This window comes from Bipolaris oryzae (genome assembly GCF_000523455.1).
Source record: "Bipolaris oryzae ATCC 44560 unplaced genomic scaffold scaffold_2, whole genome shotgun sequence".
In the NCBI taxonomy this organism is placed as follows: domain Eukaryota; kingdom Fungi; phylum Ascomycota; class Dothideomycetes; order Pleosporales; family Pleosporaceae; genus Bipolaris; species Bipolaris oryzae.
The window spans coordinates 382,367-403,436 of NW_006911278.1; the positions used below are offsets into that span (position 1 = coordinate 382,367).

Below are 21,070 nucleotides of genomic sequence, written 5' to 3' on the forward strand. Positions count from 1 at the left end.
TTACCCAGACTAAACAATCTATCAATCTTCATCATGACCACGAAATCAGTCAAAGCAAAATTTCTGTATTTTAGTCCTCTACATCAGCTTCCAAGAGCGCAATATCTGAAAACCAACCGAATCGCACTTCTCATAGAAAACGCTACTTGGACCGCTCATACTACGAAACTGCACTCACAACACCATACAAGTAAGATGAAGGATAACTCGTCCCTATATCGGTTCAAAAGCAGCATCAGTTCAATCAACCTCTACCTCTACAAACTCGGTATCTCAACCAGCCGCACTTCACAGAAGACTTATCAGAAAAGAAAAGATAAGAGAATAGTATCCACACATCCCTATTCCTTCCATCAAACAGATAAAAGATAAAAATGATGGTTCCTACCCACCCGTCCTGTCGCTCTCTGCCCACTTCCAAGCCACGCCATCCAACACATCACCCACAAATCCCGCACTTCAACCCCCTGCCCATACTCCTTGCGATTTCCTCTCCCAATCCGCCCTTCCCCCCACCATCCTTGACCAGACACTCTCTATGCCACAAATGCCTACAAGCAAATAACACAACCGCCCTATCCTCTTCCTTTTCTCCTTCCTCCGCCTCATCCATAACATTGACGCGACTTGGCCTCTTTCCCATACTCTTTCCCATACCCCCATCCCCCTGCCACCCCACGGCTGCCTCCTCCCTACTCTTCAATCTCATCTCCTCGCGCTTCTCCCAGGCATCCCAAACACCCGGTCCCGCTCCGGGCCCCCAAGCGCGTTTCTTGCACGCCTCGCACACTTGACCGCGGGGCCGCCATCCGCGCTTGCGTAGCTCGGTGATTTGGTGGACATGGGTGAAGCTTTCTTTGTCGAGGAAGCGGTTGGCGAGGCTGAGGATTGTTTCTTCGAAGGTGTAGGCTGCGAAGATTTCGGAGAGGACAGAGCGCAGGTCTGAGAGCGAGGGGGAGTAGGTGGTTGATGCACGGGTGAGGAAGCAGCGGAGGATGCGGAGGAATGATGGGTTGGATTGAGGTTTTGATTGCAGTGGAGGACGGACAGGGACTGCGTCGATGCTGGGTGTTCGGCGGGTTGGTTTCCTTTCTGGGGGGATGGTGGTGGATGCTAAAAGGGCGGAGAAAGTTTGTTGGATTGAGGAGCGGAGGGTGGAGACGATGCGTGCTGTGTCGACTGTGTCGGCTGGAGCGTTGTTTGATAAGGAAATACGAGCGTCGTGTTCGGCAACTGCACTGGATGTGTCTCTAATGAGACGGACAGAGGTGTCAACGAGGTCGAGCCACAGCAGCTCATCCAAGGCGAGATCGGCTTCGCGCACTTCACCATAGGCTGACTTCCGCCGGTCGATGGCAGATTCTGGCGTTCGCTCTGTTATCCGTGTCTGACCTTGGCATAGCCATACGCCAACTTTGATGTACTTCTGAATATCGTCGAGGAGATCGCGAATTGCCTCTTCTGTGTTTGCTGCATCGGGTGTTTCCGCAGCGCCGTTGATGAGTCCAGTCAGGGCAGTCTCAAGCGTGCCTAGATGCTTCACTAAGCGGCCCATGGCCCCTTGAACAATTCCATCGCGTGCCATGAGTATGACTGCAGCGTCAATAACGCCACTTTTCTCCAAGGCTGGAAGTACGGGTTCCAGTTTGAGATCGCCCGATTTCAACATGCTGACAAAGTCTGCCACATGTGAACCGTTGTAAGTGCACATGAGTTGCACATATCTTTCAATGAAGCCTGATGGAAGGGTTTCATCAATGGGCTTAGCGCCTCCTGCCCGCGCCCGGTCTGGTTCGACGAGAGCCTCAAGGAAGTGATACTGAGCATCGGTATCCTCTTTGATAGTATCTAGAAATGGTTCTAAAAGATCGGGAGTGTATTGCTTTACTGCCACCGCAGCTTGTGACGCGTTGGTAGTAGCCAGGTCAGCAGCCCGGTTGAGGATAACTGCTTTAACTTCGTTAATCTGCTTTTTTGTAAGGCCTTTGTTTGGCCGCAGAATGTCAGCAATACACGCAAACACAGAGTCCTCTTCTTCTGCCTCGTCCAGGTACGTTTCCAACAGCTTGTCATACTGTTGTACGCTGCGGTAGACAGACTTCAACACGCGATAGAATCCAGCCTTCTCGAACAGTAGGATGAGAGACTGTGGGTTTGGTGGATGGTAGATGGAGAGCAGATACTCGACAGAGAGCTGGCAATCTTCCTTCATCGCTTCTGCAGGATAGTTACATAGACCAACAAGGACCTGGTGTAAAGACGTTCCTGGCAGCATAATGTGCTGTGGATACTTGGGCAAATTTCTGGCTACAAACATGTAGAAATAGATAATGTCTGCCGGATCAAAATTGTCCGTGTTCATGATACCGAACAGGTAGTTGATAATGGACTGGCGAGTCGGTGTAAGGGTAGAGCCGCTCTTTGTGCCGTTGACTTGTGTACCGTTGGACATGTCTTGCTCACCATTCAAAAAGCTATCTTCAAAGGCCTCGTTCAGCATACTCATGAAGCTTGAAGCATCAAAGTCAAGGACCAGTTGCAGGTAGGGGAAAGGTGGTTCAGGACTACCGTTGGTTTGTGTGAGTACGACCTGTCCAGAGCCGGGGGGCCATTGCAGGTTCTTTCCTGAGAACAAGAACCGGTACATATCTTTCTTCGCACTATAAGCCTGGTCGTCGTCCATGAACGCACCTCCAGGGTACACCCGTCCTGTAAAGGTGTAGGCGAGGTATGGAAAGATTTTGTTGGCCGCAGTGAGGTAGATGTTGTCCGTTTCATTCACGTCGAAATCCACCAGCTTGATCAGCTCCAGAATATTGACGAGGGGCGTAATGTAGTCGCCAATTGCATTGGTCCAGACGTATATCAGCGCATCATACAAGACATATTGTTGGCAAAGTGTCGTGACCTGGTTGAGATCCATGGTGTCTGTGCTGAGTCGACAAATCATCTCTTCAAGTTGGACTGAGCGGTTCGCTGAGGCGTAGAAGGTGATGAGATCCTTCAAAACGTTGGGTGGTATGGAATCAATCTCTTCATCTTGTATATAGGGCTCGAGGGTTTCGAAGAAAGCCTTCTCCGCCGACGCTTCTTCATAGGCATCATACACATCTTCGAAAAGAAAGTCGAGCTCTTCCATACTCATGAGTCCTGCAAATACCACCTCGGCCAGCTCTTTCAGTCGCCGCTCTCTTGCTTCTTCATCGACATCACTGTCTTGCGAGAAGGAGTATTTGAGAGATGCAGTAATCATCTCACGCAATTTCGGCTGCACTAGAGCATGGCGTGCTTCATCATCCTCGGGTAACCCAACAGTGATTTTGTCTGCATCACCAATATAGTATGAAGTTGCGAGGCCAAGAGCAGCAATGTAATCGCCATCTTCCATGAGTGCCAACAAACGATCTGCCCAGTTTGAAAGAGTGCCAATAGAACAGTCATTGAAGCCTAGCAAAAACATGCGGCCCTTGTACACTCTAAAGCTCATGTAGAAGGCGTCAGCCACAACGCCATGCATCGAAGCATCATTTTCATCTAGCTGCTCAACGACGGGTTTGAGTTGGCGCGAGAAGAGATCAGAGTGGTAAATGTGCTTTTGGAGAAGATCAAAAGAGTCGGTCACACGTAGTGTGTTGTCTTCTAGAATCATTAAGCGCTGACTGATTGTTAGTACTCCGAGAACTGATCTGCTCAGCCATTGCACAGCAACAATTGCCTCTTCTGCCTTCCAACGGCTTCGAGGTTTGAAACGAAGCTCTGGTGGCTTGTCCTTTTCTAAAGATGCTGTTGTATCCGAGTGGACATCGAGTACAGTCAGGACGTTGGACCAGCAGTATACAAGCTTTGTTTTGGATACTGCATTGGTCGACCCACTCGAAGTCTTCAGCTTGACGGCTGGAAACCAAGCAAGACATCCACTCAGCGTACTATGTGCTACGACGTCTTTTGGGCGAGGGGCTTTGTGCTGTGTTTGCGCAATAGGGGTGGTTGATACGATTACCAAAAGGTAGGGTGTCAAGAGAGCCGTTAGGCCCATGTCGTCGGTGGGCTGCTCCACGTTTCCGAGGGGTAGTGGAGCAAAGGCGAGAACAGAACTCGGTTTTCGTGGTTTTTCTAGTGATTTTGCAGATAGCGGGTACCTTCCTAGAATCCGAGTCGTTTTTACTGTGCGGCCAAGGGCGCCTAGCCCGCGTGTTGCCAGGTGGGAAAAGGCCATACCAGCATCATCAGCGGAGACGAGTGCTGTATGACGTGTCCCCAAAAATCCCAAGTGTAGGATTGCTACACCCGATACGTGACCGTCTGACTTTCCGTCCTCCAAGCTTTCTCTGTCTAGGGGTGGGATATGAAGAAAAGGCTTGGCGGGTTTGGCCAATTCCCAAGTGAAGATGTGGCCAGTAGCATGACCGCCAGCGATAGTAGTATGGTCTGCAGAGATTGCTAGAGCAGTGATGGAACCGCACTCTATGGCCTTTGTCCCTGGCCCGATGATAGACTTGAGCACTTGTTGGTAGTCGAAGATGAGAATGAAGCCTTTCGAGGTACCGATGGCGAGAGAAACGGTAACATTTAGGCATGTTGGGCGGCCAAAGTTGCGCTTGCCAACTTCTGAAAAGACCTGGGCCGTGATTTTTCGAAGTTTTGTCCAGCGGACAACCTCCCATGGTGCCTGAGAGGCCTCTGAGGCATCGTCTGTCAAATATTGGCTGACAATATTACTAGATATGGAAGATTGCCGTGAATGTGGTGACAGAAAGGCAGGCGAGGTTCCTCGAGGGGAAGAAAGCGGGGAGGGTGATAGACGCGAAGAAAAGCGACGCTCAAATGGTTGTAAGGAGGTTGGGCGATGCGGGCGAAGTGAGCTGTGTGATAGAGGCTGACTGCTTGTGGGGGATGATATGCCTGAGCCTTGGACTGATGGAGTGTCATCTGGAATGTCTGTCGACGCGGGACTGTCGTCATTCAGAACCTTGGATCTTATTGATAAATCTGAAGCCGACTTTTGAACACGTTCTCGTGGGCCATTCCGCCTCGTTTTTGCAAATGTCAACTTCTCAGAACCGTCATCTGTCGACCGGACCTCGTCTGTGCCTCCGTCTTCTTCTTGTCCCGCGCCTGATTGGGAAATGACGCTCTCATCGACACTGTTCTCGTATTCAGGCAAATCATCTCCGGCGCTTCCCGTGACGTCTGCCTGCTGGCCATGGTGGTTGCGAGCGCTGGAATGGCTCTCTCCCGAATCTGAGCTCATGAGGCTCGTTCTGCACGCAGCATTGCTTCAGGCGATCATTTGACGTTAGCGAGAATGTGTGGCCCGGCTCTTGCAGTGTAGCTCTAGGGAGGGTGCCGGTGTGGAGTGACGAATGCGCGGGGGCCTGGGTGATGGTTCGCGCCACGGATGCTGTGGCTGGTGTCTAGGCGGAGGGGTTCAATTGCGCCGTGGCAATGCTGCGATGGGTATGGTCGCCGTGTGTTCTTGTATGCGTAGGAGGACGAGAGGATCCAGTGCGAGTCTGTCGCCAGAGTATAGCCAGGGTGGTGTGCCTGAGGAACTGACGGCACAGTTCGCAGATGGCCGCATCTGCCGCATCCATGGCCAAGGTCCAAGCTCCCCCAAGGACGTCACCTCGCTGCACGCGACAGTAAGCCCTTCACCCAAAACACTGTGGAAAAATCATACCCAGCATGCCTTCAATAGGACCAACATTACCGCCACATCTCGCCAAGCGCAGCCGCGATGAGACTGACGAAGACCGCGAATCCAGTCCACAGTCGACCGACAAGCGCCAAAGGGTAGCTGGTCCAGCAGCTCCACCACCACAAAGTCGTTCGCGATCAAGCAGCGTAGACAGTGATATTGGCCCGGCACCCCCGCCTAATTCGAAACCATCCAGAGTCATAGGACCTGCCGCGCCTCCTGCACCTCTTGAGGAACGACCTCAGGACCCTCCCAGTGACGACGACTCGGACAGCAGCGACGATGACTTTGGACCAGCGCCACCACCGCCAGGAGGTGCTCAATCAGGCTTCGATATCGCTTCAGCAAAGTCTGCTTTTGACACAGAGCCCCAATTTGCCGAGGCTCCTAAGGCGGCACAACGCGACGAGTGGATGACTCTACCGCCTACCCAGGACGATCTTGCTGCCCGTATGGACCCTACAAAGATGCGCGCTCGCAAGTTCAACACAGGCAAGAGCGCGGGCAGTACGGGGGGAATGAGCAGTGCCTGGACAGAGACTCCAGAACAAAAGCTCAAGCGGCTGCAGGACGAAGCTCTGGGCATTACCGCGCCCACCAACGCAGCTCCTGCTACCTCGGAGTCGAAGCGCAGCAAAGAGGAAGAGCGCCGTGCACGTAAGATGCGCGAGAAAATTGATGCAAGCAGAGGAAAGAGTCTTGTCGAGCAACATCAGGAAAAGGGCACCGGGAAAGAAGAAGAAGACGATCCCAGCAAGCGTGCATTCGACTACAAAAAGGACATGGCTGTCGGCGGCATGACCACTCACAAACAACGGAGAGAAATGTTGAACAAGTCTAAAGGCTTTAGTGACCGCTTCTCAAGTGGTAGCTATCTGTAGTCTCCGCTGGCCTTGGATTAAATCAATTAAAATGGGTTGGAGCGGTCTATAAATCTAACCAATTATCATGGGTAAGATTGGTCTTTCCGTAGCTTTTGGAAGTACCGAAAGTTTTGTCTTGTGAATTGGGGGCCATATGATGCAGAGGGTCAGTTGCGTTGCTGTAGGACTTGCGGCTTCCTGGAGCGCCGCGTTTCCCATGACGCCATCATGAAGCATGACGTACAATTGTGCGCCAGACACAACATCTCACTCATGCTCACCATAACATTGCGCAAACGCTACATCAACTATATTGCGCTCGAGAGAATTCGATAGGTCCAAACAAGATTGAATCGCAAATCATGTCAACCTCTGGACTTAAAATCCGGGACGTCACTCCGCAAATCACAACTTTCACAGTCCCCTTCAACCGCTTTGCGCCCCTTGGCTACCGCAAATTTGTCGCTGTCGGCAACCGCGCAACCGCTATCCGACTAGAGGATGATCGTATCCTCCTGCTAAACCCCATCCAACTCGACCAAGCCGTGCATGAAAAACTCAGCCAACTCGGAGGCGTCCATCTCATCGGCAGTGACCTTGGCCATCACATGTTCGTTAAAGAGTACACGGATGCGTGGCCAGAAGCAAAAACTATTGGCGTTCCTGGCCTGGATAAGAAGAGAAAAGACGTAAAATGGGACTACATTTACAAAGACTGGACTTCGAGCCCGGAAGATCAATTCGACTTTGCGCAAGATGTGGAGACTGTGCTTTTTGAAGGGTTTATTACGTATTGTGTGGCTTGGTACCACAAGCCAACGCAGACACTAATACAATCTGATCTTTTGATGAATTTGCCGTGTACTGAGGTATGGTTTTGATGGTGTGTCAGAGGATCTTTTCCAGACCATATTTGCGTGACTGGAGTCCAATGAGCTGATTCACACCAGCAATACCATCCAAGCTCTTCGGAGCAAGGTCCACTCTCACGCGAATTCGCAAAGAGAGCACATCCCCAATCCGTATGGATGAAGCAGCTTATCTACTATATTGCTACAGTCGACTACGCTCTTATGCGGCGTGATGCGAAGAAAGTGGCTCAGTGGCAGATCGCGCGTATCATTCCTTGTCATGGAGATATTCTTGAAGGTGGTGGTAATGATGCCTGGAATTCTGTGTATGCATGGTTTCTGCGTGGATCGCCACAGTCTGGTGTAGTGAACAAGCTGATGGTTCCGGTAATGAAGCTTGCGAGGCGGGTGTTTCTCATGTAGATGGGACTCATCTTTTCCTACGAACAAGTCCTTGGAAAAATGCCTTGGGACCACAGCAACAAGTCGGAGAAGAGATGATGAATATTAAAAATTTGTTTCAGTTTCTCAAGCTGAACACGCTTGTGTTGCCTCAATTCCACGGATGCAATTTTGATCCCCGTACAAGTACACTACAATGAGCGACAAGGCCTCAAATCAGTGGCCGATCTACCCAAGGAAATAAAGCAGGCAAAATGCCAAATATATATAAGAAGAAGAAAAACCATATATGCCACCACATCCCCTAAAGCCCTGCCCTTTTTACATCTCAACCCGACACAACTTTCCATTCTCATTCGGCAACCCATCAACACTCTCTACCCTCCACCGCTCACTTCCCACGCCCGTAGTCGCAAAAAACACATCCTCAGGATCCAACTTCTTTTTAAGTTCCAACAACTTGGGGTATTTCTCCCCGAAAAACGCCTCTCCGAAATCCGGCTCCATGCGATCCGCCTCAGCAAGATACGAACCCGCACCAGGGCTGATATTCCTCCAAGCCTGCATGTCGCCCTCCTGAAAGTCCTTTCGGATCTTGAGGATCTGCTCGGCAGTGCTGTTGATGGGCCAGCGCACCGATTGCATGCTAAACGAGGTGAGGGGCCTCCAGTGCGAATTCACCGCATTATCAGTGTTGTAAGGATCCTTAGCCTGCATGTTGAAGTGCACCTGAACACGGTTGTTCTCAGAAGAGCGACGAATGTTCTCGTAAAACTCCTGGCGCTTCTCCGCGGTTTCGAAGTTTGCGCGGGGAAAGAGGCGCGAGGCGGTTGCGACGTTTGGTTTCTGAACTGCTTCTAGCGGGAAGGAGGAGCGCCAGGCGGAGTAGAAGTTGTCGAAGTGGGTAATATTTGGGTCGTACTTAATACCTAGGTTGTCGAGCTCTGTGAACCAGGGTTGGAGGAGGGCGGTTGCTTCTTCGAGGGATTTCCCGGGGGCGAAGAAGGGGGAGAAGGAGAAGGAGAAGGTGCCGTTGGTGGGGATGAGAACCCAGTAGGTGTAGGTGCTTGCGTCGGCGTTTGCGATGAAGGAGTCGACGTAGGCGCGGATGGCGGCCCAGAAGGTCTCGACGCCTGTGTCGCTGGATTTGAAGCCGAAGCGGGAAGCGGTGACTTGGAGGTCGGGGTGCGCTTTTACGGTTACGGAGGTGACGACGCCGAAGGTGCTGCCACCGCCGCCACGGAGAGCCCAGAAGAGGTCGGTGTGGGAGGTCGAGTTTGCGACGACGAATTCGCCATTCGCAGTGACGACTTCCATCGAGAGGACGCTGTCAGCAGCAGTACCGTAAAGAGGTGTCAGAGGTGAGTGGCCTCCTCCCTGGATGTAGCCTCCCATGACGCCGACTGTCTCGCCTTCTCCGCCAACAACAACTCTGCCCTTTTCAGATGCAGCCTTGTAAAGTTCAAACGCTTGAACACCAGCACCGCTCTTGAATGCAGGGCCCGAGTAGTTGAGCTTTGAGTCAACGTACTCCTCAATGTACTCAATGTCCTTCATATTGTGTGTCCAGATGCTGAGAGCATCTTTGCCACCACTCTTTCCGAGAAAGTCATGGCCGGTGTTCTTTATTACGAGTCGAACGCCCGTGTTCCTAGCAAAGTTGACGGCAAGCTGGACGTGCTTGGGCTCAGTGGCGTTGACGACGTACATAGGAAAGCCGCCTCGAGTGCAGCCATGGGAGTCGTAGAGGGCTGGGATGGTACATGTCATGCCCTGTGCTACTGGGGACATCATCTCGATTGGATCAACCATGTGGAGGTATGATTTCTGCCATTCTGCAACAGTGTACTGGGAGCATTCTGCGGCGTTGTAGTCTTCGCCTGGGTAGCACACTGCAGCTCGAGGAGTAGGGGCAGTGATGACGCGGTCGCCAGTGAGTTTGCTTAGCTGGGACCAGGCTTCATCCGAGGGCCACTCAGGGTCTCCAGGGTAGACTTTACACCTGGAAGTCGAGTTCTTGGGAGGAGTGATGCCAGAGGAGCGTGGGAGAAAGAGAGCCTTGACTGTAGGAGAGAGGCCCTGCAGATCAACTTCTGCGTTGAATACATCGGTCTCAACTTTCGCGGAAACATGTGGAGAGGCAGCTGCTGACGCGGCGGCCAAAGCCGTGAGCCATAACGTTACAGCCATAGTCGCAACGGTTTTGCGTCTTGGTTCAGGGTCTTCGAGTCAGACCGAGAAGGTAAGTTTTGGCAAGGGATCGGCCACAGTCTGAGTAGATGCTGATCTGAATGCTCATCAGAAAGTTTGTTCGTACTATCGTCTTTTGCTATTTCTTACCTTTCCCCTGGTGCTTGCGGGAACTGGCGAGCTACGGACCGTTACGCGGTAAGGCGAGTATCAAGAGGACGGCCATTCTGCTCATCTTACTGACTGACTCAATCTAGGAGGCAACGTTGAGCATGCCGTCCCTTGGCACGAGGTGGGCTAATGCGGTTGCATTGAATGTGACTGCTGATCTTGCACAGAAAGACGTGTTGACAGCTGGGGCAACCGGGATGGATGACATGGGGCTAGAATTGATCCATGGACTCTCAGCCTATCCACGCACACCGTGATAGTATTCCGTACGACCATGTGGCAAAATGCGTGTTTCTTCACAGACACGGGCATGCATCGTCGGATTTGGGTCTCGGCCTCTGTAGCGATAATGGACCCCTGACCCCTTAGCTAAAATGTGTGAAAATACGCAAGGCGGGCGCCCGTGGGCAGCCACGTGCTATTCAGGTACCATGCTAGGACTGGGCCCGGCATGTATTCTCTGAATAGAAGTGGGGCCTGTCGTCCGGGGTCGGCATTGCGTTTGAGCTAATGGAATGCTAGCGTGGTGGTAGAGAGTCATGATCGACGAACATTCCCATTCCTTTCTTGAGCCTCACCGTTATCTGTGTTTCATCGTGACCCCCACCAAACACGAGACCCATACATGTCCAGATATCGAGTGGTGTGTTGTACGGTGTGCAAGAACGTGGACGTTTGGAGTAGCTGCCTCAGTCCCTGTATCGGACAATAAACTAGCCAAATAGAAATTATCCCCTTAAGCCACACGCAGGCATAAGAGAGCTAGCCTTGGTGATCGACGTCACATTTTTCCACAAACATGGGCTAACCAAGCCATTGACTCGCGGATTTGTAGTCGTGCGCGGCAGTTTTCGTACTCGAGCCTTGCCCTGCCTTGCGCCAGCGGCCAGAACCAGAGTTCACAGGACGGCTGGACATGTCAGCCCGAATTCGGTCCGAAACAAGCCGTTCTCAGCTTCATGCGACACTCTAGCACTTGTTGTGGTAAAGCGGCAGCAAACTACACAGGCGGAATACAGACGGCTTCCGCGCTGGTTTCGCGCGTAAGGGCCAGTGTCGATGGCGACTAATGTCTCAGGTGCTTGGGCGGGTTGTCATACCGGATTCAGAGGCTAGAGCAGCGGCATATCCGGTTTTGGTCTCCAACCTCGCCGACGAGTTGTCTGTGGGCGAATCCTCTCAAATCTCTGCTCTCAAGGCACTGGCTGTGCGACCTCTTGCGTGCGCTGAGCCATCCACTTGTAGGGCAACATCATCAAAGATACCCGTCGGAGGTGCATTGGTTCTTTCTGGGTGGACCAGGACCGTTCATCCTCTCCGCTTCGTCCCTCCAAAAGCCCGTTGAATCGCGCCGATACTCCACACTCGCTTCGCGGTTGTGATCATCTGTCTGGGGCCAACGATCTTCGCACACCAGAGAACTCCCGGCTTCTAGATCGTCAAGCTGGGAGGTACCTCCTACGTTGTTAACAACTCAGCAGGTCTGACCCTTGGGACTTTCTTCGTCGTGCGCCGCGGGCGACGACCGCCTCCAGAATGATCGAAAACCGACAGCCTGCCGCCCTCGCAATAGTCTGTACTTTCACAGTTGTCGCGTCCTTGACGGTCTTTCTGAGGGTGTGGTCCCGGTACCTTGGACGAAACTTCTGTTGGGACGACTACCTCATCCTCATCGCAGCCGTGATCTTCCTCGCGGATACGATTGCAACATGGGTTTACATCGTTCTGAGTGGTACAGGCTACCACGTATACGACCTGCCCAAGAAGTCCGTCCATGAGCAATTCGTCGCTCTACACTGGAACTTCTCAATCCAGATGCTGTATCACCCACGTATGTGCTTCTCCAGGTCTGCGTCTGTAGTGTCTTTGCTAACAAAGCTTCAGTCATGGGGCTGATCAGAGCTTCAATCATCGTTTTTCTTTTCCGGATGAAGGACAGTCGTCGGCGAGTACGATATCCGTTGCATGTTGTCACCTGGCTCAACATTGTCTACTCCATAGGATCCACCATCGTCAACTTGACCCAATGCACCCCGTACCCCTATGCCTGGTCTCGGCCTGCTATGGACAAGATTGGACCCAATGGAACTGTCATACCAGGCGGTACATGCATCGACGCCCGTACCTTTGTACTGGTATCCTGTGGCCTTTCAATCTTCATGGATCTCATCATTATGCCAATTCCGACAATCATGGTGTGGAATCTCCAGATGCACCAACGCACGAAGGTCCTGGTAGTGTTTGTTATGAGCCTAGGATGGATTGCGACAGGAGTCTCCGTTGGGCGGTTCATTGTGTACTATTACCGCTTTGCGCCTACCAACAAAGACCGCACATGGGATATTGGGATTGTGATCAGTATCGCTGAGCCGGCTGTACACATAATGACAGCGTGTGCGCCCGCAACAAAGTGTCTCTTCCGGCATTTATTCCCACAGTACGGTACCGACCGCAAAGCCTCGTATTACCACGAAGGAACAGTGACTGGCCATCGGCCAAGCAAACTCGGGTCGTATGGTTCCAAGATGATGGGTAACTTCAACTTCGATATTCCTGCCCACAAGAATGAAGAGATCGATCTGGAGGTTGGAGGGGCCCCAAGGACTGCTCCATTGCCGCCACCTGAGGACAAAGACGCGGATGCAAACGCCTTCGACTGGAAAGCTGTAGCGAGTATTCAGTCAAGGGAGTCGGCAGAGGCGTTGCCGAGGAGAAAGAGTTGCTCGAAGACTGCATGCACAGAGTCAAGTGAAGCAGTAGAGGCTGAGCCGGAGTACCTGCTAGGGCGGGCGCGGTAGTCAGGAATTGTACGATACTTGGGTTGGTTTTGCATTGGGTTTGCATTGGTTAGCGATGATAGCGTTTTGAACACAGCGGAAGGACCCGCCTCTCCTTCCTTTACATGCAGTAGTAATCTACGAAATTGACGGCCTTTGAATCAATGCTCGAATCTGTGGGACTCGTGACGTCGTGACTCACTAGAACCTTTCCCAGTACTGACAGAGCTGACGCGTGGTTTCTCACGCTACCACGTGAGAGCGGGGATAGCGCGATCAGACTGGATCTAACCCCTTTAGGAGAACCCTGGCTTCCGAATGCCGTTTACACGCGAAACACAACAAACAGCGAGCAACTAACATCAGCACATGCAGCCACCATGAGGATCATAGAACTTGTCATTGATGTCAGTAGATACTCCAGATGTATGCGATCAAATCTAATATAATCTCAGGGCTACAAGTCGTACGCTGTCCGCACAGTCATCTCGGGCTGGTGTGTTTACTCCCCCGCTATGAGAGGAACATATTGCTCACTGTAGTCAGGGACGAAAGTTTCAACTCAATCACAGGACTCAACGGATCAGGAAAATCAAATATCCTTGATTCAATATGCTTTGTGCTTGGTATCAACAATCTGAGCGTTGTGCGAGCGCAGAACTTGCAGGTAGGCAGAACAAGGCAGTGGAACATAGCGAGGTGCTAATAAGGCTTTAGGACCTCATCTACAAGCGTGGTCAAGCTGGAGTGACCAAAGCGAGCGTTACCATCGTATTCGACAATCGTGACAAGACAAAGAGCCCGGTCGGCTTTGAGGAACATGCGCAGATATCGGTAACACGACAGATTGTGCTGGGCGGAGCGAGCAAATACCTCATCAATGGACACCGCGCGCAGCAGCAGAGCATACAGAACCTGTTTCAGTCTGTGCAGCTCAACATCAACAATCCCAACTTTATGATTGCGCAAGGAAAGGTTATGCAGGTGCTGAACATGAAGGCAAAGGAAATCTTGGCTATGCTCGAGGAGGCTGCCGGAACACGCATGTTTGAAGACAGGCGAGACAAGGCCTACAAGACCATGGCAAAGAAGGAGATGAAGGTTCAGGAGATTGCCGAATTGCTACGCGATGAAATTGACCCAAAGCTGGAAAAACTACGGACGGAAAAGAGGGCCTTTTTGGAATTCCAACAGACACAGAGCGAACTCGAGCGTCTCACCAAACTTGTCGTGGCACACGACTATCTGCGATACAACGAGAGACTGCAACAGTCAGCGGAAGATCTCGAGGCGAAGAAGCAACGAGCAAAAGATCTTGAAGAGTCAACTGTACGTATGAAGAAGGAGATTGAACATCTACAAGAAGATATCAAGCAGACAAAGGCAACAAGGGAAAAGGAACTCCGAAAAGGTGGAAAGTTCCAAGCACTCGAAGAGGAGGTCAAAGCACACTCTCACGAGATCGTCCGTCTGACCACGAACCTGGAGCTTAAGAAGACTAGCATGGCCGAAGAAGTTGACCGCGAAAAGAGTGTCAAGAAGAGCGTGAAAGAACTCGAGAAGCTGCTGCAGGAGAAGAAGCAAGCTTATCAGAAGGCCCAAGAAAAATACCAAACAGCCCATGCAGAGCTAGCAAAGCAGACGGAGGAGGTTGAACAGAAAGAGGAGCTCCTTCAGACTCTGCAAACCGGAGTGGCATCAAAGGAAGGTCAGGAAGGTGGTTACCAAGGCCAATTACAAGAGGCCAGAAATCGAGCCAGCGCAGCCGCGACAGAGCAAGAACAAAGTAAGCTAAGGATATCGCATCTCGAGAAGCAAATCAAGGAAGATGAGCCGAAGGCCAAAAAGGCAAGAGAACAGAACTCTGGACTGCTCAAAGATCTTGAAGCCCTCAAGTCACAGGCTACAAGGCTTGAGGCAGACCTAGCGAAGCTAGGCTACGACGAGGGCCAAGAAGCAAGCATGTATCAGCAAGAATCACATCTTCAGGCGCGCATCCGGGAACTCAGGCAACAGGCAGACGCGATGAGGCGACAGGTTGCCAACATTGACTTTAGTTACAGCGACCCATCACCAAACTTTGATAGGTCTCGCGTGAAGGGTCTTGTTGCTCAGCTCTTCACGTTGGAAAAGGAGCATACCCGTGCGGGCACCGCTCTAGAGATTTGCGCTGGAGGCCGGTTGTACAACGTTGTTGTCGACTCTGCCGCCACTGGTAAGCAGCTTCTTGAGAATGGCAGGCTCAAGAAGCGCGTCACGATTATTCCCCTGAATAAGATTGCGGCCTTCAAAGCATCAGCAGAGAAGATCGGAGCAGCTCAGAAGATTGCGCCAGGCAAAGTCGATTTGGCACTATCATTGATTGGATACGACGACGAGGTCACCGCCGCCATGGAATACGTTTTTGGCTCTACCCTTGTTTGCGAAGATGCGGAAACTGCCAAGCGCGTAACATTCGATCCCGCCGTACGCATGAAGAGCGTAACACTTCAAGGCGACACTTATGACCCCGCTGGTGTGTTGTCTGGTGGTAGCGCACCCCAGTCTAGCGGAGTTCTCATCACCTTACAAAAGCTCAATCAGATCACAACAGAGCTGAGGTCGCAGGAAGCTCAGCTTCAATCTTTGCAAACCACCATGGCAAAGGAGAAGAAAAAGCTGGATGCTGCACGCAAGTCAAAGCAGGAACTTGACCTGAAGAGGCACGAGATCAAGCTTACTGAGGAGCAGATTGGCAGCAACGCATCTTCATCGGTATGTGATGGCTTTTTGTCCCGTCCCCAAGTCAACCTACTAACCATATAATAGATCATACAAGCTGTCGAGGAAATGAAGCAGACCATTGCTCAGCTCAAAGAAGATATCAAGGCGGCCAAAACCCGACAAGACGAGGCTAACAAGGACGCGAAGCAGATCGAGCGGGACATGAGCGAGTTCAGCAACAACAAGGACAGTAAGCTTGCAGAGCTACAATCTTCTCTGGAGAAGCTGAAGAAGGCCTTGACGAAGAATAACGCATCCATCAAGCCTCTCCAGACCCAGATGCGCGAAGCCATGGTAGACTCTGAGCAGTGTGGAAGTGATCTCGCAGCCGCTCAGGAACAGCTCGAAGAAGTCCAAACCAACCTAAAATCACAGCAAGAGGAACTCGACCAATTGCTGGCTGAGCAATCCCGCGTCAAGGTACTGCGCTCAACCTTACATTAGTAATATTGCTAACTCTGTCAGGATGCACATGACCTGGCCGCGGCTCAGTTAAGTGATGAGCAAGCAAAGTTGACTGGCTTCGACGAGGAGCTCCGCTCACTCGAAGACGCGATCCGTTCAAAGAACTCTGCTATAACGGAAGGCGGCCTTGAGCAACAAAAATTGGGCCACGAGATTGAAAGGTTTCACAAGGAACAAGAAGGCGCAGAGGGCCACATCAAGGCACTTGAGAAGGAGTACGAATTCATCGCCAACGACTCAGAGCTTTTCGGTCGGCCCGGCACAGTGTACGACTTCAAGGGGGTAAACATGTCGGACGCAAAGGCCCGGCGCAAATCGCTGGAAGAGCGGTTCCAGCAAAAGAAGAACAAGATCAATCCCAAAGTCATGGCCATGATTGACAGCGTGGAGAAGAAGGAAGCCAGTCTCAAGAAGAACATGTCGACGGTTGTTCGAGACAAGTCCAAGATTGAAGAAACCATTGTCAAGCTCGACGAGTACAAAAAAGAGGCGCTGCACAAGACATGGTCAATTGTCAACCGCGACTTTGGACAAATCTTCAACGAGCTCTTGCCAGGCAGTTTTGCAAAGCTTGATCCTCCCGAAGGCAAGACAATCTCGGACGGACTGGAGGTCAAGGTGATGCTTGGCAAGGTGTGGAAACAGTCGTTGACCGAGTTGAGTGGTGGTCAAAGGTAGGGACGGGATTGGTTGTTGCGCTTACCCGAAGTACACTAACATTGGCTAGATCTCTCATCGCGCTCTCGCTTATCATGGCCCTCCTTCAGTTCAAGCCTGCGCCAATGTACATCCTGGACGAGGTTGACGCGGCGCTTGATCTGTCGCATACACAAAACATTGGCCGGCTGTTCAAGACCAGGTTCAAGGGCTCGCAGTTCATCGTCGTCAGCCTGAAGGACGGCATGTTCCAGAATGCGAATCGTATTTTCCGCACGCGCTTTGTTGACGGCACGAGCGTGGTGCAGGCAACATCCGGGTCGTCAGGATAAGGCGGGAGTAGAGTATCACGTGTAACGAGACATGGCTTGATACGATACCCAGGGCACACGGTTTGAATTACTTGTTTGGATAGTTGTTTGTATATGCGGGCATAGGGATGGTGTTAGTGGAGTCTAGTTTGGGGCACTAGTGGCCCGGTTGGGAAGTTGGGTATGCACCAGCCCGGCATGACTGGCCGCTTCCCTGTTAAGATCTCTTGTCGCCTGTTTCTCCTTCCCCATATGGCAAACCAAGATGCGTGTTGATGAACATCCATGGCCATAGCAGCATGCTGTTTTCTACTATGACCCGCCACCTATCTCCATTACACCCTCTTTCGCAATACACCTATTGATAAGCTCCAACCCAGCATATTGTTAGTAAACTACCTCGATGCACGACTGACCTGGTGCCGACGCGCCAACTCTCCCCTCAACGCAGGCAGCAATTGCTAGCCCGCCCATGTTATCGGCGCCTACACCTGAACCCCACGCACCCGACATCACTGCGGCATACTCGGCTACTGCTCCAGACAGCCCCGGTCAGGATGCTTTGCCTGCCAGCGACGCCCAAGATTCATCACTGCAAATCTGGCGCAAGGCTCCCACCAGGCACTACACCACATTGCAAGAGCATGCCGACCAGACCTTGGGAACAGAAACATCCGGACAGGACGGTGGTGCTGCCTCAAGGCACGACGCCAGGCGCGAAGGTTTCAGTTGGGGTCAACAACCACATACCGGACGCCACAGGCACAGTCAGCACGCAATGACAACAGAGCCCGACCGGCCAAGGTCGCCTCCATCCTTTGAAGAGATCATGAGACGAACTCACATTGATGATGCTAACGTCATTCAAAACAATAAACTTCGCCATGTTAACAGTATGGAGTCGGCCGGGCCGACCACCATTGGTCTAGTCGAGTCTTTTTCCAGCAACGAGAGTGACTACAATGCTCAAGACCACCGCAGGTCTTCAATCATGGCCTTTGCAAAGGGAATGGCAAGACATGTGCCAGACTTTAGGATACTGTACCCTCTACAACACAAAGAAGATGAGCAAAGGCGAGATTCGAGTGAAGATGCCATTCCGAAGCTACAGAAGAAAGACACCAGCCTATTCTTCGCCCACCAACCGTCTATCAATTCAAACAGTGGCAATGAGAAGTTCTCAAACTTGACCGTTGTCATTGACGAACAATCAAGAGGGGTCGAAAAGCCCACTAAACCAGCAAATACACAGCCAGCAGCAAACAGTGGGCTCCGGGCCCGCCGAAAAGTCGACCTCGACTTATCGATGCCGAAAATCGTGCCAGATCTACCGGCTCGCAGCCGTTATCCGGTCGACATGCCGGGCAATCTGGCTGCCCCTCGTCCACGCAGTCCTAAAACACCATGGATTCGCAACGAGCAGCCAAGATGGGAATCGGACCGGAGAGCCAAGTCCTCACCAATCGAAGAGGAAGATGACATGGGCGATAATATCACAACGTTGAACAATGACAACCACCGTGGCAAGGGCCTTTTGCCTGGTAACGACATATTGGACTCCTTGCAGCCACCAACACACGAACGACCGCCAGCGAAGGTGAGGCACCGGCATTGCATTAGTCTTCCGCTCCCGAAGAGATCAAGAAGTGGTACAAATACAAGCGATTTAGATGTAGTTCAGGCGCCGGGTGAAGGGTTAGCGCTGGCTGATGAAAGAATACAAGCCCGCACAACGACAGACTTACAGCAAGTGGCTCAAGACTCGATGAAATCCCGAATGCGTCGGTGGAGGGAGAGATACATGACGTCTAGTGAGGACACAGCTCCGGCTTCTGCAACAGAAGCTTCTAAACGTCGTCTATCCATGAACCCTTTCAAACGCTCGAGTCGCCTTTCCGATCAAGCCGCCCTAGAACTGTCAGACGAAAAGACAACTTCGACCGATCCTACAAGCCACAATAAGGAACGCCAATACTCATCGCCGTCGCTGGCACACATCCCAGTTCCACCCGCATTCATACCACCCGGTTTAAGTCGCGTGCCAACACCACCCCTGTACGATGCCAACGGCGAAGTCAAAGGCAAACTAGCAGATTTTCTCTTCGACTTCCAAAGCGGCAGTGCGAAAGGCACCCGTAAAAAGCCACTCTCCGGCTCCGAAGGCTACTGGGACTCTGACGCCCTCTTAATGAGCCTATCCACCGGCATCACCAAAAAAGAAGACGACGAAGACGACGAAGGCCCAGAAGGCCCCCTCCGTAACGCTCTCCGCTCCCGCTCCATCTTCGACAGAACAACCAACCACAACCATCACCGTACCCACAGCACCCACGGCTTCCTAGGCGTAAAACCCCCACTAAGCCCCTCGCTCGCTGCCAACTCACCCATGCTTGGCCACGACGGCTGGTACCGCATCAACCACGAAGACGACGCTGATTTGCGCGACTCGTACACTGTGGCTGCGTTGGCACGCCAGGAGGAAGAGGAGCGCAGGAAATTCGAGTGGTTGGTTCCTGAGCATCTCCCTAACAGCCCCTTGTGCCCGCTGCACGACAAGTATGTGGGGCCCAGTCAAGGCTTGTGCTACTGGCATGGACGGAGGAGTGGGGCGGAGATTAGAGAGGGTGAGTATGCGAGGCCGGAGAGTTGGAGTCGCGGTAGTGCGGCGGAAGGGGATTACATGGGTGCGGGGGGTGGGAGTGCCGTGGGAGATGGGATGAAGTTGTCACCCGGGCTTCCGACGCCAGTGGCGAAGGAGACGAAGAGGAGAAGGCTAGTTAGTTTGTCGAGTCCTTGATTGTATATATCCTTTTTTTTCTTTTAGAGTTTTTGGGTTATTCCAAAGTGTGAAATATTTAATTTTATTTCGTTTGATGTGTCAACAAAGTTCTACTGCCATACTCCGTCTATTGCCTTTGCTCCCACTGTGCTCACATTCAAAAACTTCGTTGCAAAAAATGTCCACGCCATGCTGAGTTTTGGTTTCTTCCTTCTTCTCTTAATCCTCAGGCTCGGTGTCTGCTCTCCATGTAGGCGTCTTGCCTGCCTCCTTCCACATCTGTTTCCTCTCGCGGAATATTTGCTTTGCCCAGGCCATGACTTCATCACTCTGGATGCGTCCTGCGACCCACGTGAACTCGCCCAGGTCCTTTTCGCATTGATACTTGCGCTCGTACTCGACCATCTGGACCAAGAGTTCAATCTTGTCGACATCATGGACAAAGTGCGACTCTGGTGTCTTGCTGTCTTCGTACTCTTGCCAGATTGCGCGGACATCTTGTCCGTTCATGCCGCCATTGAACTTGCCCAGTAGGTTGGTACAGATGTAATCCATAGTCTCTGTCTCCCTGCGGCTCTTCTCTTCCTTACTGACGTCATCCACGGGCGTGATGTCACCGACGAGCGACTCGGCCATGTCGTGGATGACGGCCATGCGACAGCACTTTAGAATGTCGAGTTTGGAGCTGAGAGACGAGGGAGCCATCATGGTAAGAATGCTCATGCGGTACATGTGGTCAGCGATGGACTCGCAGTCTGAGATGCCGAAGCGGCGCCAGCCCGCTCGCTTTGTTGTCTTGAGGCGCTCGAGCAGGTGGAAGAAGGGAACGGGCGAGTCAGTGTGTTCGGCGTTGCGGGGCTTGATGTCTGCGAGTACTGCAGGGACAGGTTAGCAGGACAATTGTGATAGTGATACTATACAAGGGCAAAGAGAGGTTTCGCATACGGACGAGCCATTGCTTGATTCATGACATACCGCTCTCGACTGTCCACTGTTGCTTTTGCGCATCCTTTGCTTCGAGTTTGCCGGCGCTGGGCTCGGGAACACCATTGGTTTGGGTTGATCCGTCGGCAGTCATAATGGCGATGTACTGATTCTACTGACTCAAGTTATGATACCTCTATAGAGACACAAGATGTATAA

The 21,070-nt window shown here is 52.0% G+C and overlaps 7 protein-coding genes across 7 annotated transcripts; 4 read left to right on the top strand and 3 right to left on the bottom strand.

Moving 5' to 3' along the window:
- Nucleotides 1–439: 439 nt before the first annotated feature.
- COCMIDRAFT_80811 (uncharacterized protein) lies at nucleotides 440–5,251 on the bottom strand (the record flags this gene model as incomplete). Its single annotated transcript, XM_007684434.1, has 1 exon — nucleotides 440–5,251. One exon carries the CDS (start codon nucleotides 5,249–5,251, stop codon nucleotides 440–442), a length of 4,812 nt encoding a protein of 1,603 aa, XP_007682624.1.
- Nucleotides 5,252–5,685: 434 nt separating this feature from the next.
- Nucleotides 5,686–6,579, top strand: COCMIDRAFT_31888 (uncharacterized protein; the record flags this gene model as incomplete). Its single annotated transcript, XM_007684371.1, has 1 exon — nucleotides 5,686–6,579. The coding sequence occupies one exon, from the start codon at nucleotides 5,686–5,688 to the stop codon at nucleotides 6,577–6,579; it is 894 nt and encodes a 297-aa protein (XP_007682561.1).
- Nucleotides 6,580–6,923: 344 nt separating this feature from the next.
- Nucleotides 6,924–7,835, top strand: COCMIDRAFT_534 (uncharacterized protein; the record flags this gene model as incomplete). Its single annotated transcript, XM_007684311.1, has 2 exons — nucleotides 6,924–7,430; nucleotides 7,512–7,835. 2 exons carry the CDS (start codon nucleotides 6,924–6,926, stop codon nucleotides 7,833–7,835), a joined length of 831 nt encoding a protein of 276 aa, XP_007682501.1.
- A 300-nt stretch (nucleotides 7,836–8,135) lies between these two features.
- COCMIDRAFT_535 (uncharacterized protein) lies at nucleotides 8,136–10,004 on the bottom strand (the record flags this gene model as incomplete). Its single annotated transcript, XM_007684312.1, has 1 exon — nucleotides 8,136–10,004. One exon carries the CDS (start codon nucleotides 10,002–10,004, stop codon nucleotides 8,136–8,138), a length of 1,869 nt encoding a protein of 622 aa, XP_007682502.1.
- A 1,707-nt stretch (nucleotides 10,005–11,711) lies between these two features.
- COCMIDRAFT_80739 (uncharacterized protein) lies at nucleotides 11,712–17,169 on the top strand (the record flags this gene model as incomplete). Its single annotated transcript, XM_007684435.1, has 8 exons — nucleotides 11,712–12,006; nucleotides 12,060–12,931; nucleotides 13,408–13,450; nucleotides 13,495–13,619; nucleotides 13,670–15,706; nucleotides 15,761–16,135; nucleotides 16,181–16,854; nucleotides 16,908–17,169. 8 exons carry the CDS (start codon nucleotides 11,712–11,714, stop codon nucleotides 17,167–17,169), a joined length of 4,683 nt encoding a protein of 1,560 aa, XP_007682625.1.
- A 451-nt stretch (nucleotides 17,170–17,620) lies between these two features.
- On the top strand, nucleotides 17,621–19,945 carry COCMIDRAFT_538 (uncharacterized protein; the record flags this gene model as incomplete). Its single annotated transcript, XM_007684313.1, has 1 exon — nucleotides 17,621–19,945. One exon carries the CDS (start codon nucleotides 17,621–17,623, stop codon nucleotides 19,943–19,945), a length of 2,325 nt encoding a protein of 774 aa, XP_007682503.1.
- Nucleotides 19,946–20,146: 201 nt separating this feature from the next.
- COCMIDRAFT_80517 (uncharacterized protein) lies at nucleotides 20,147–21,005 on the bottom strand (the record flags this gene model as incomplete). The annotated part of the gene is made up of 2 exons (XM_007684436.1): nucleotides 20,147–20,802; nucleotides 20,903–21,005. 2 exons carry the CDS (start codon nucleotides 21,003–21,005, stop codon nucleotides 20,147–20,149), a joined length of 759 nt encoding a protein of 252 aa, XP_007682626.1.
- Nucleotides 21,006–21,070: the final 65 nt, after the last annotated feature.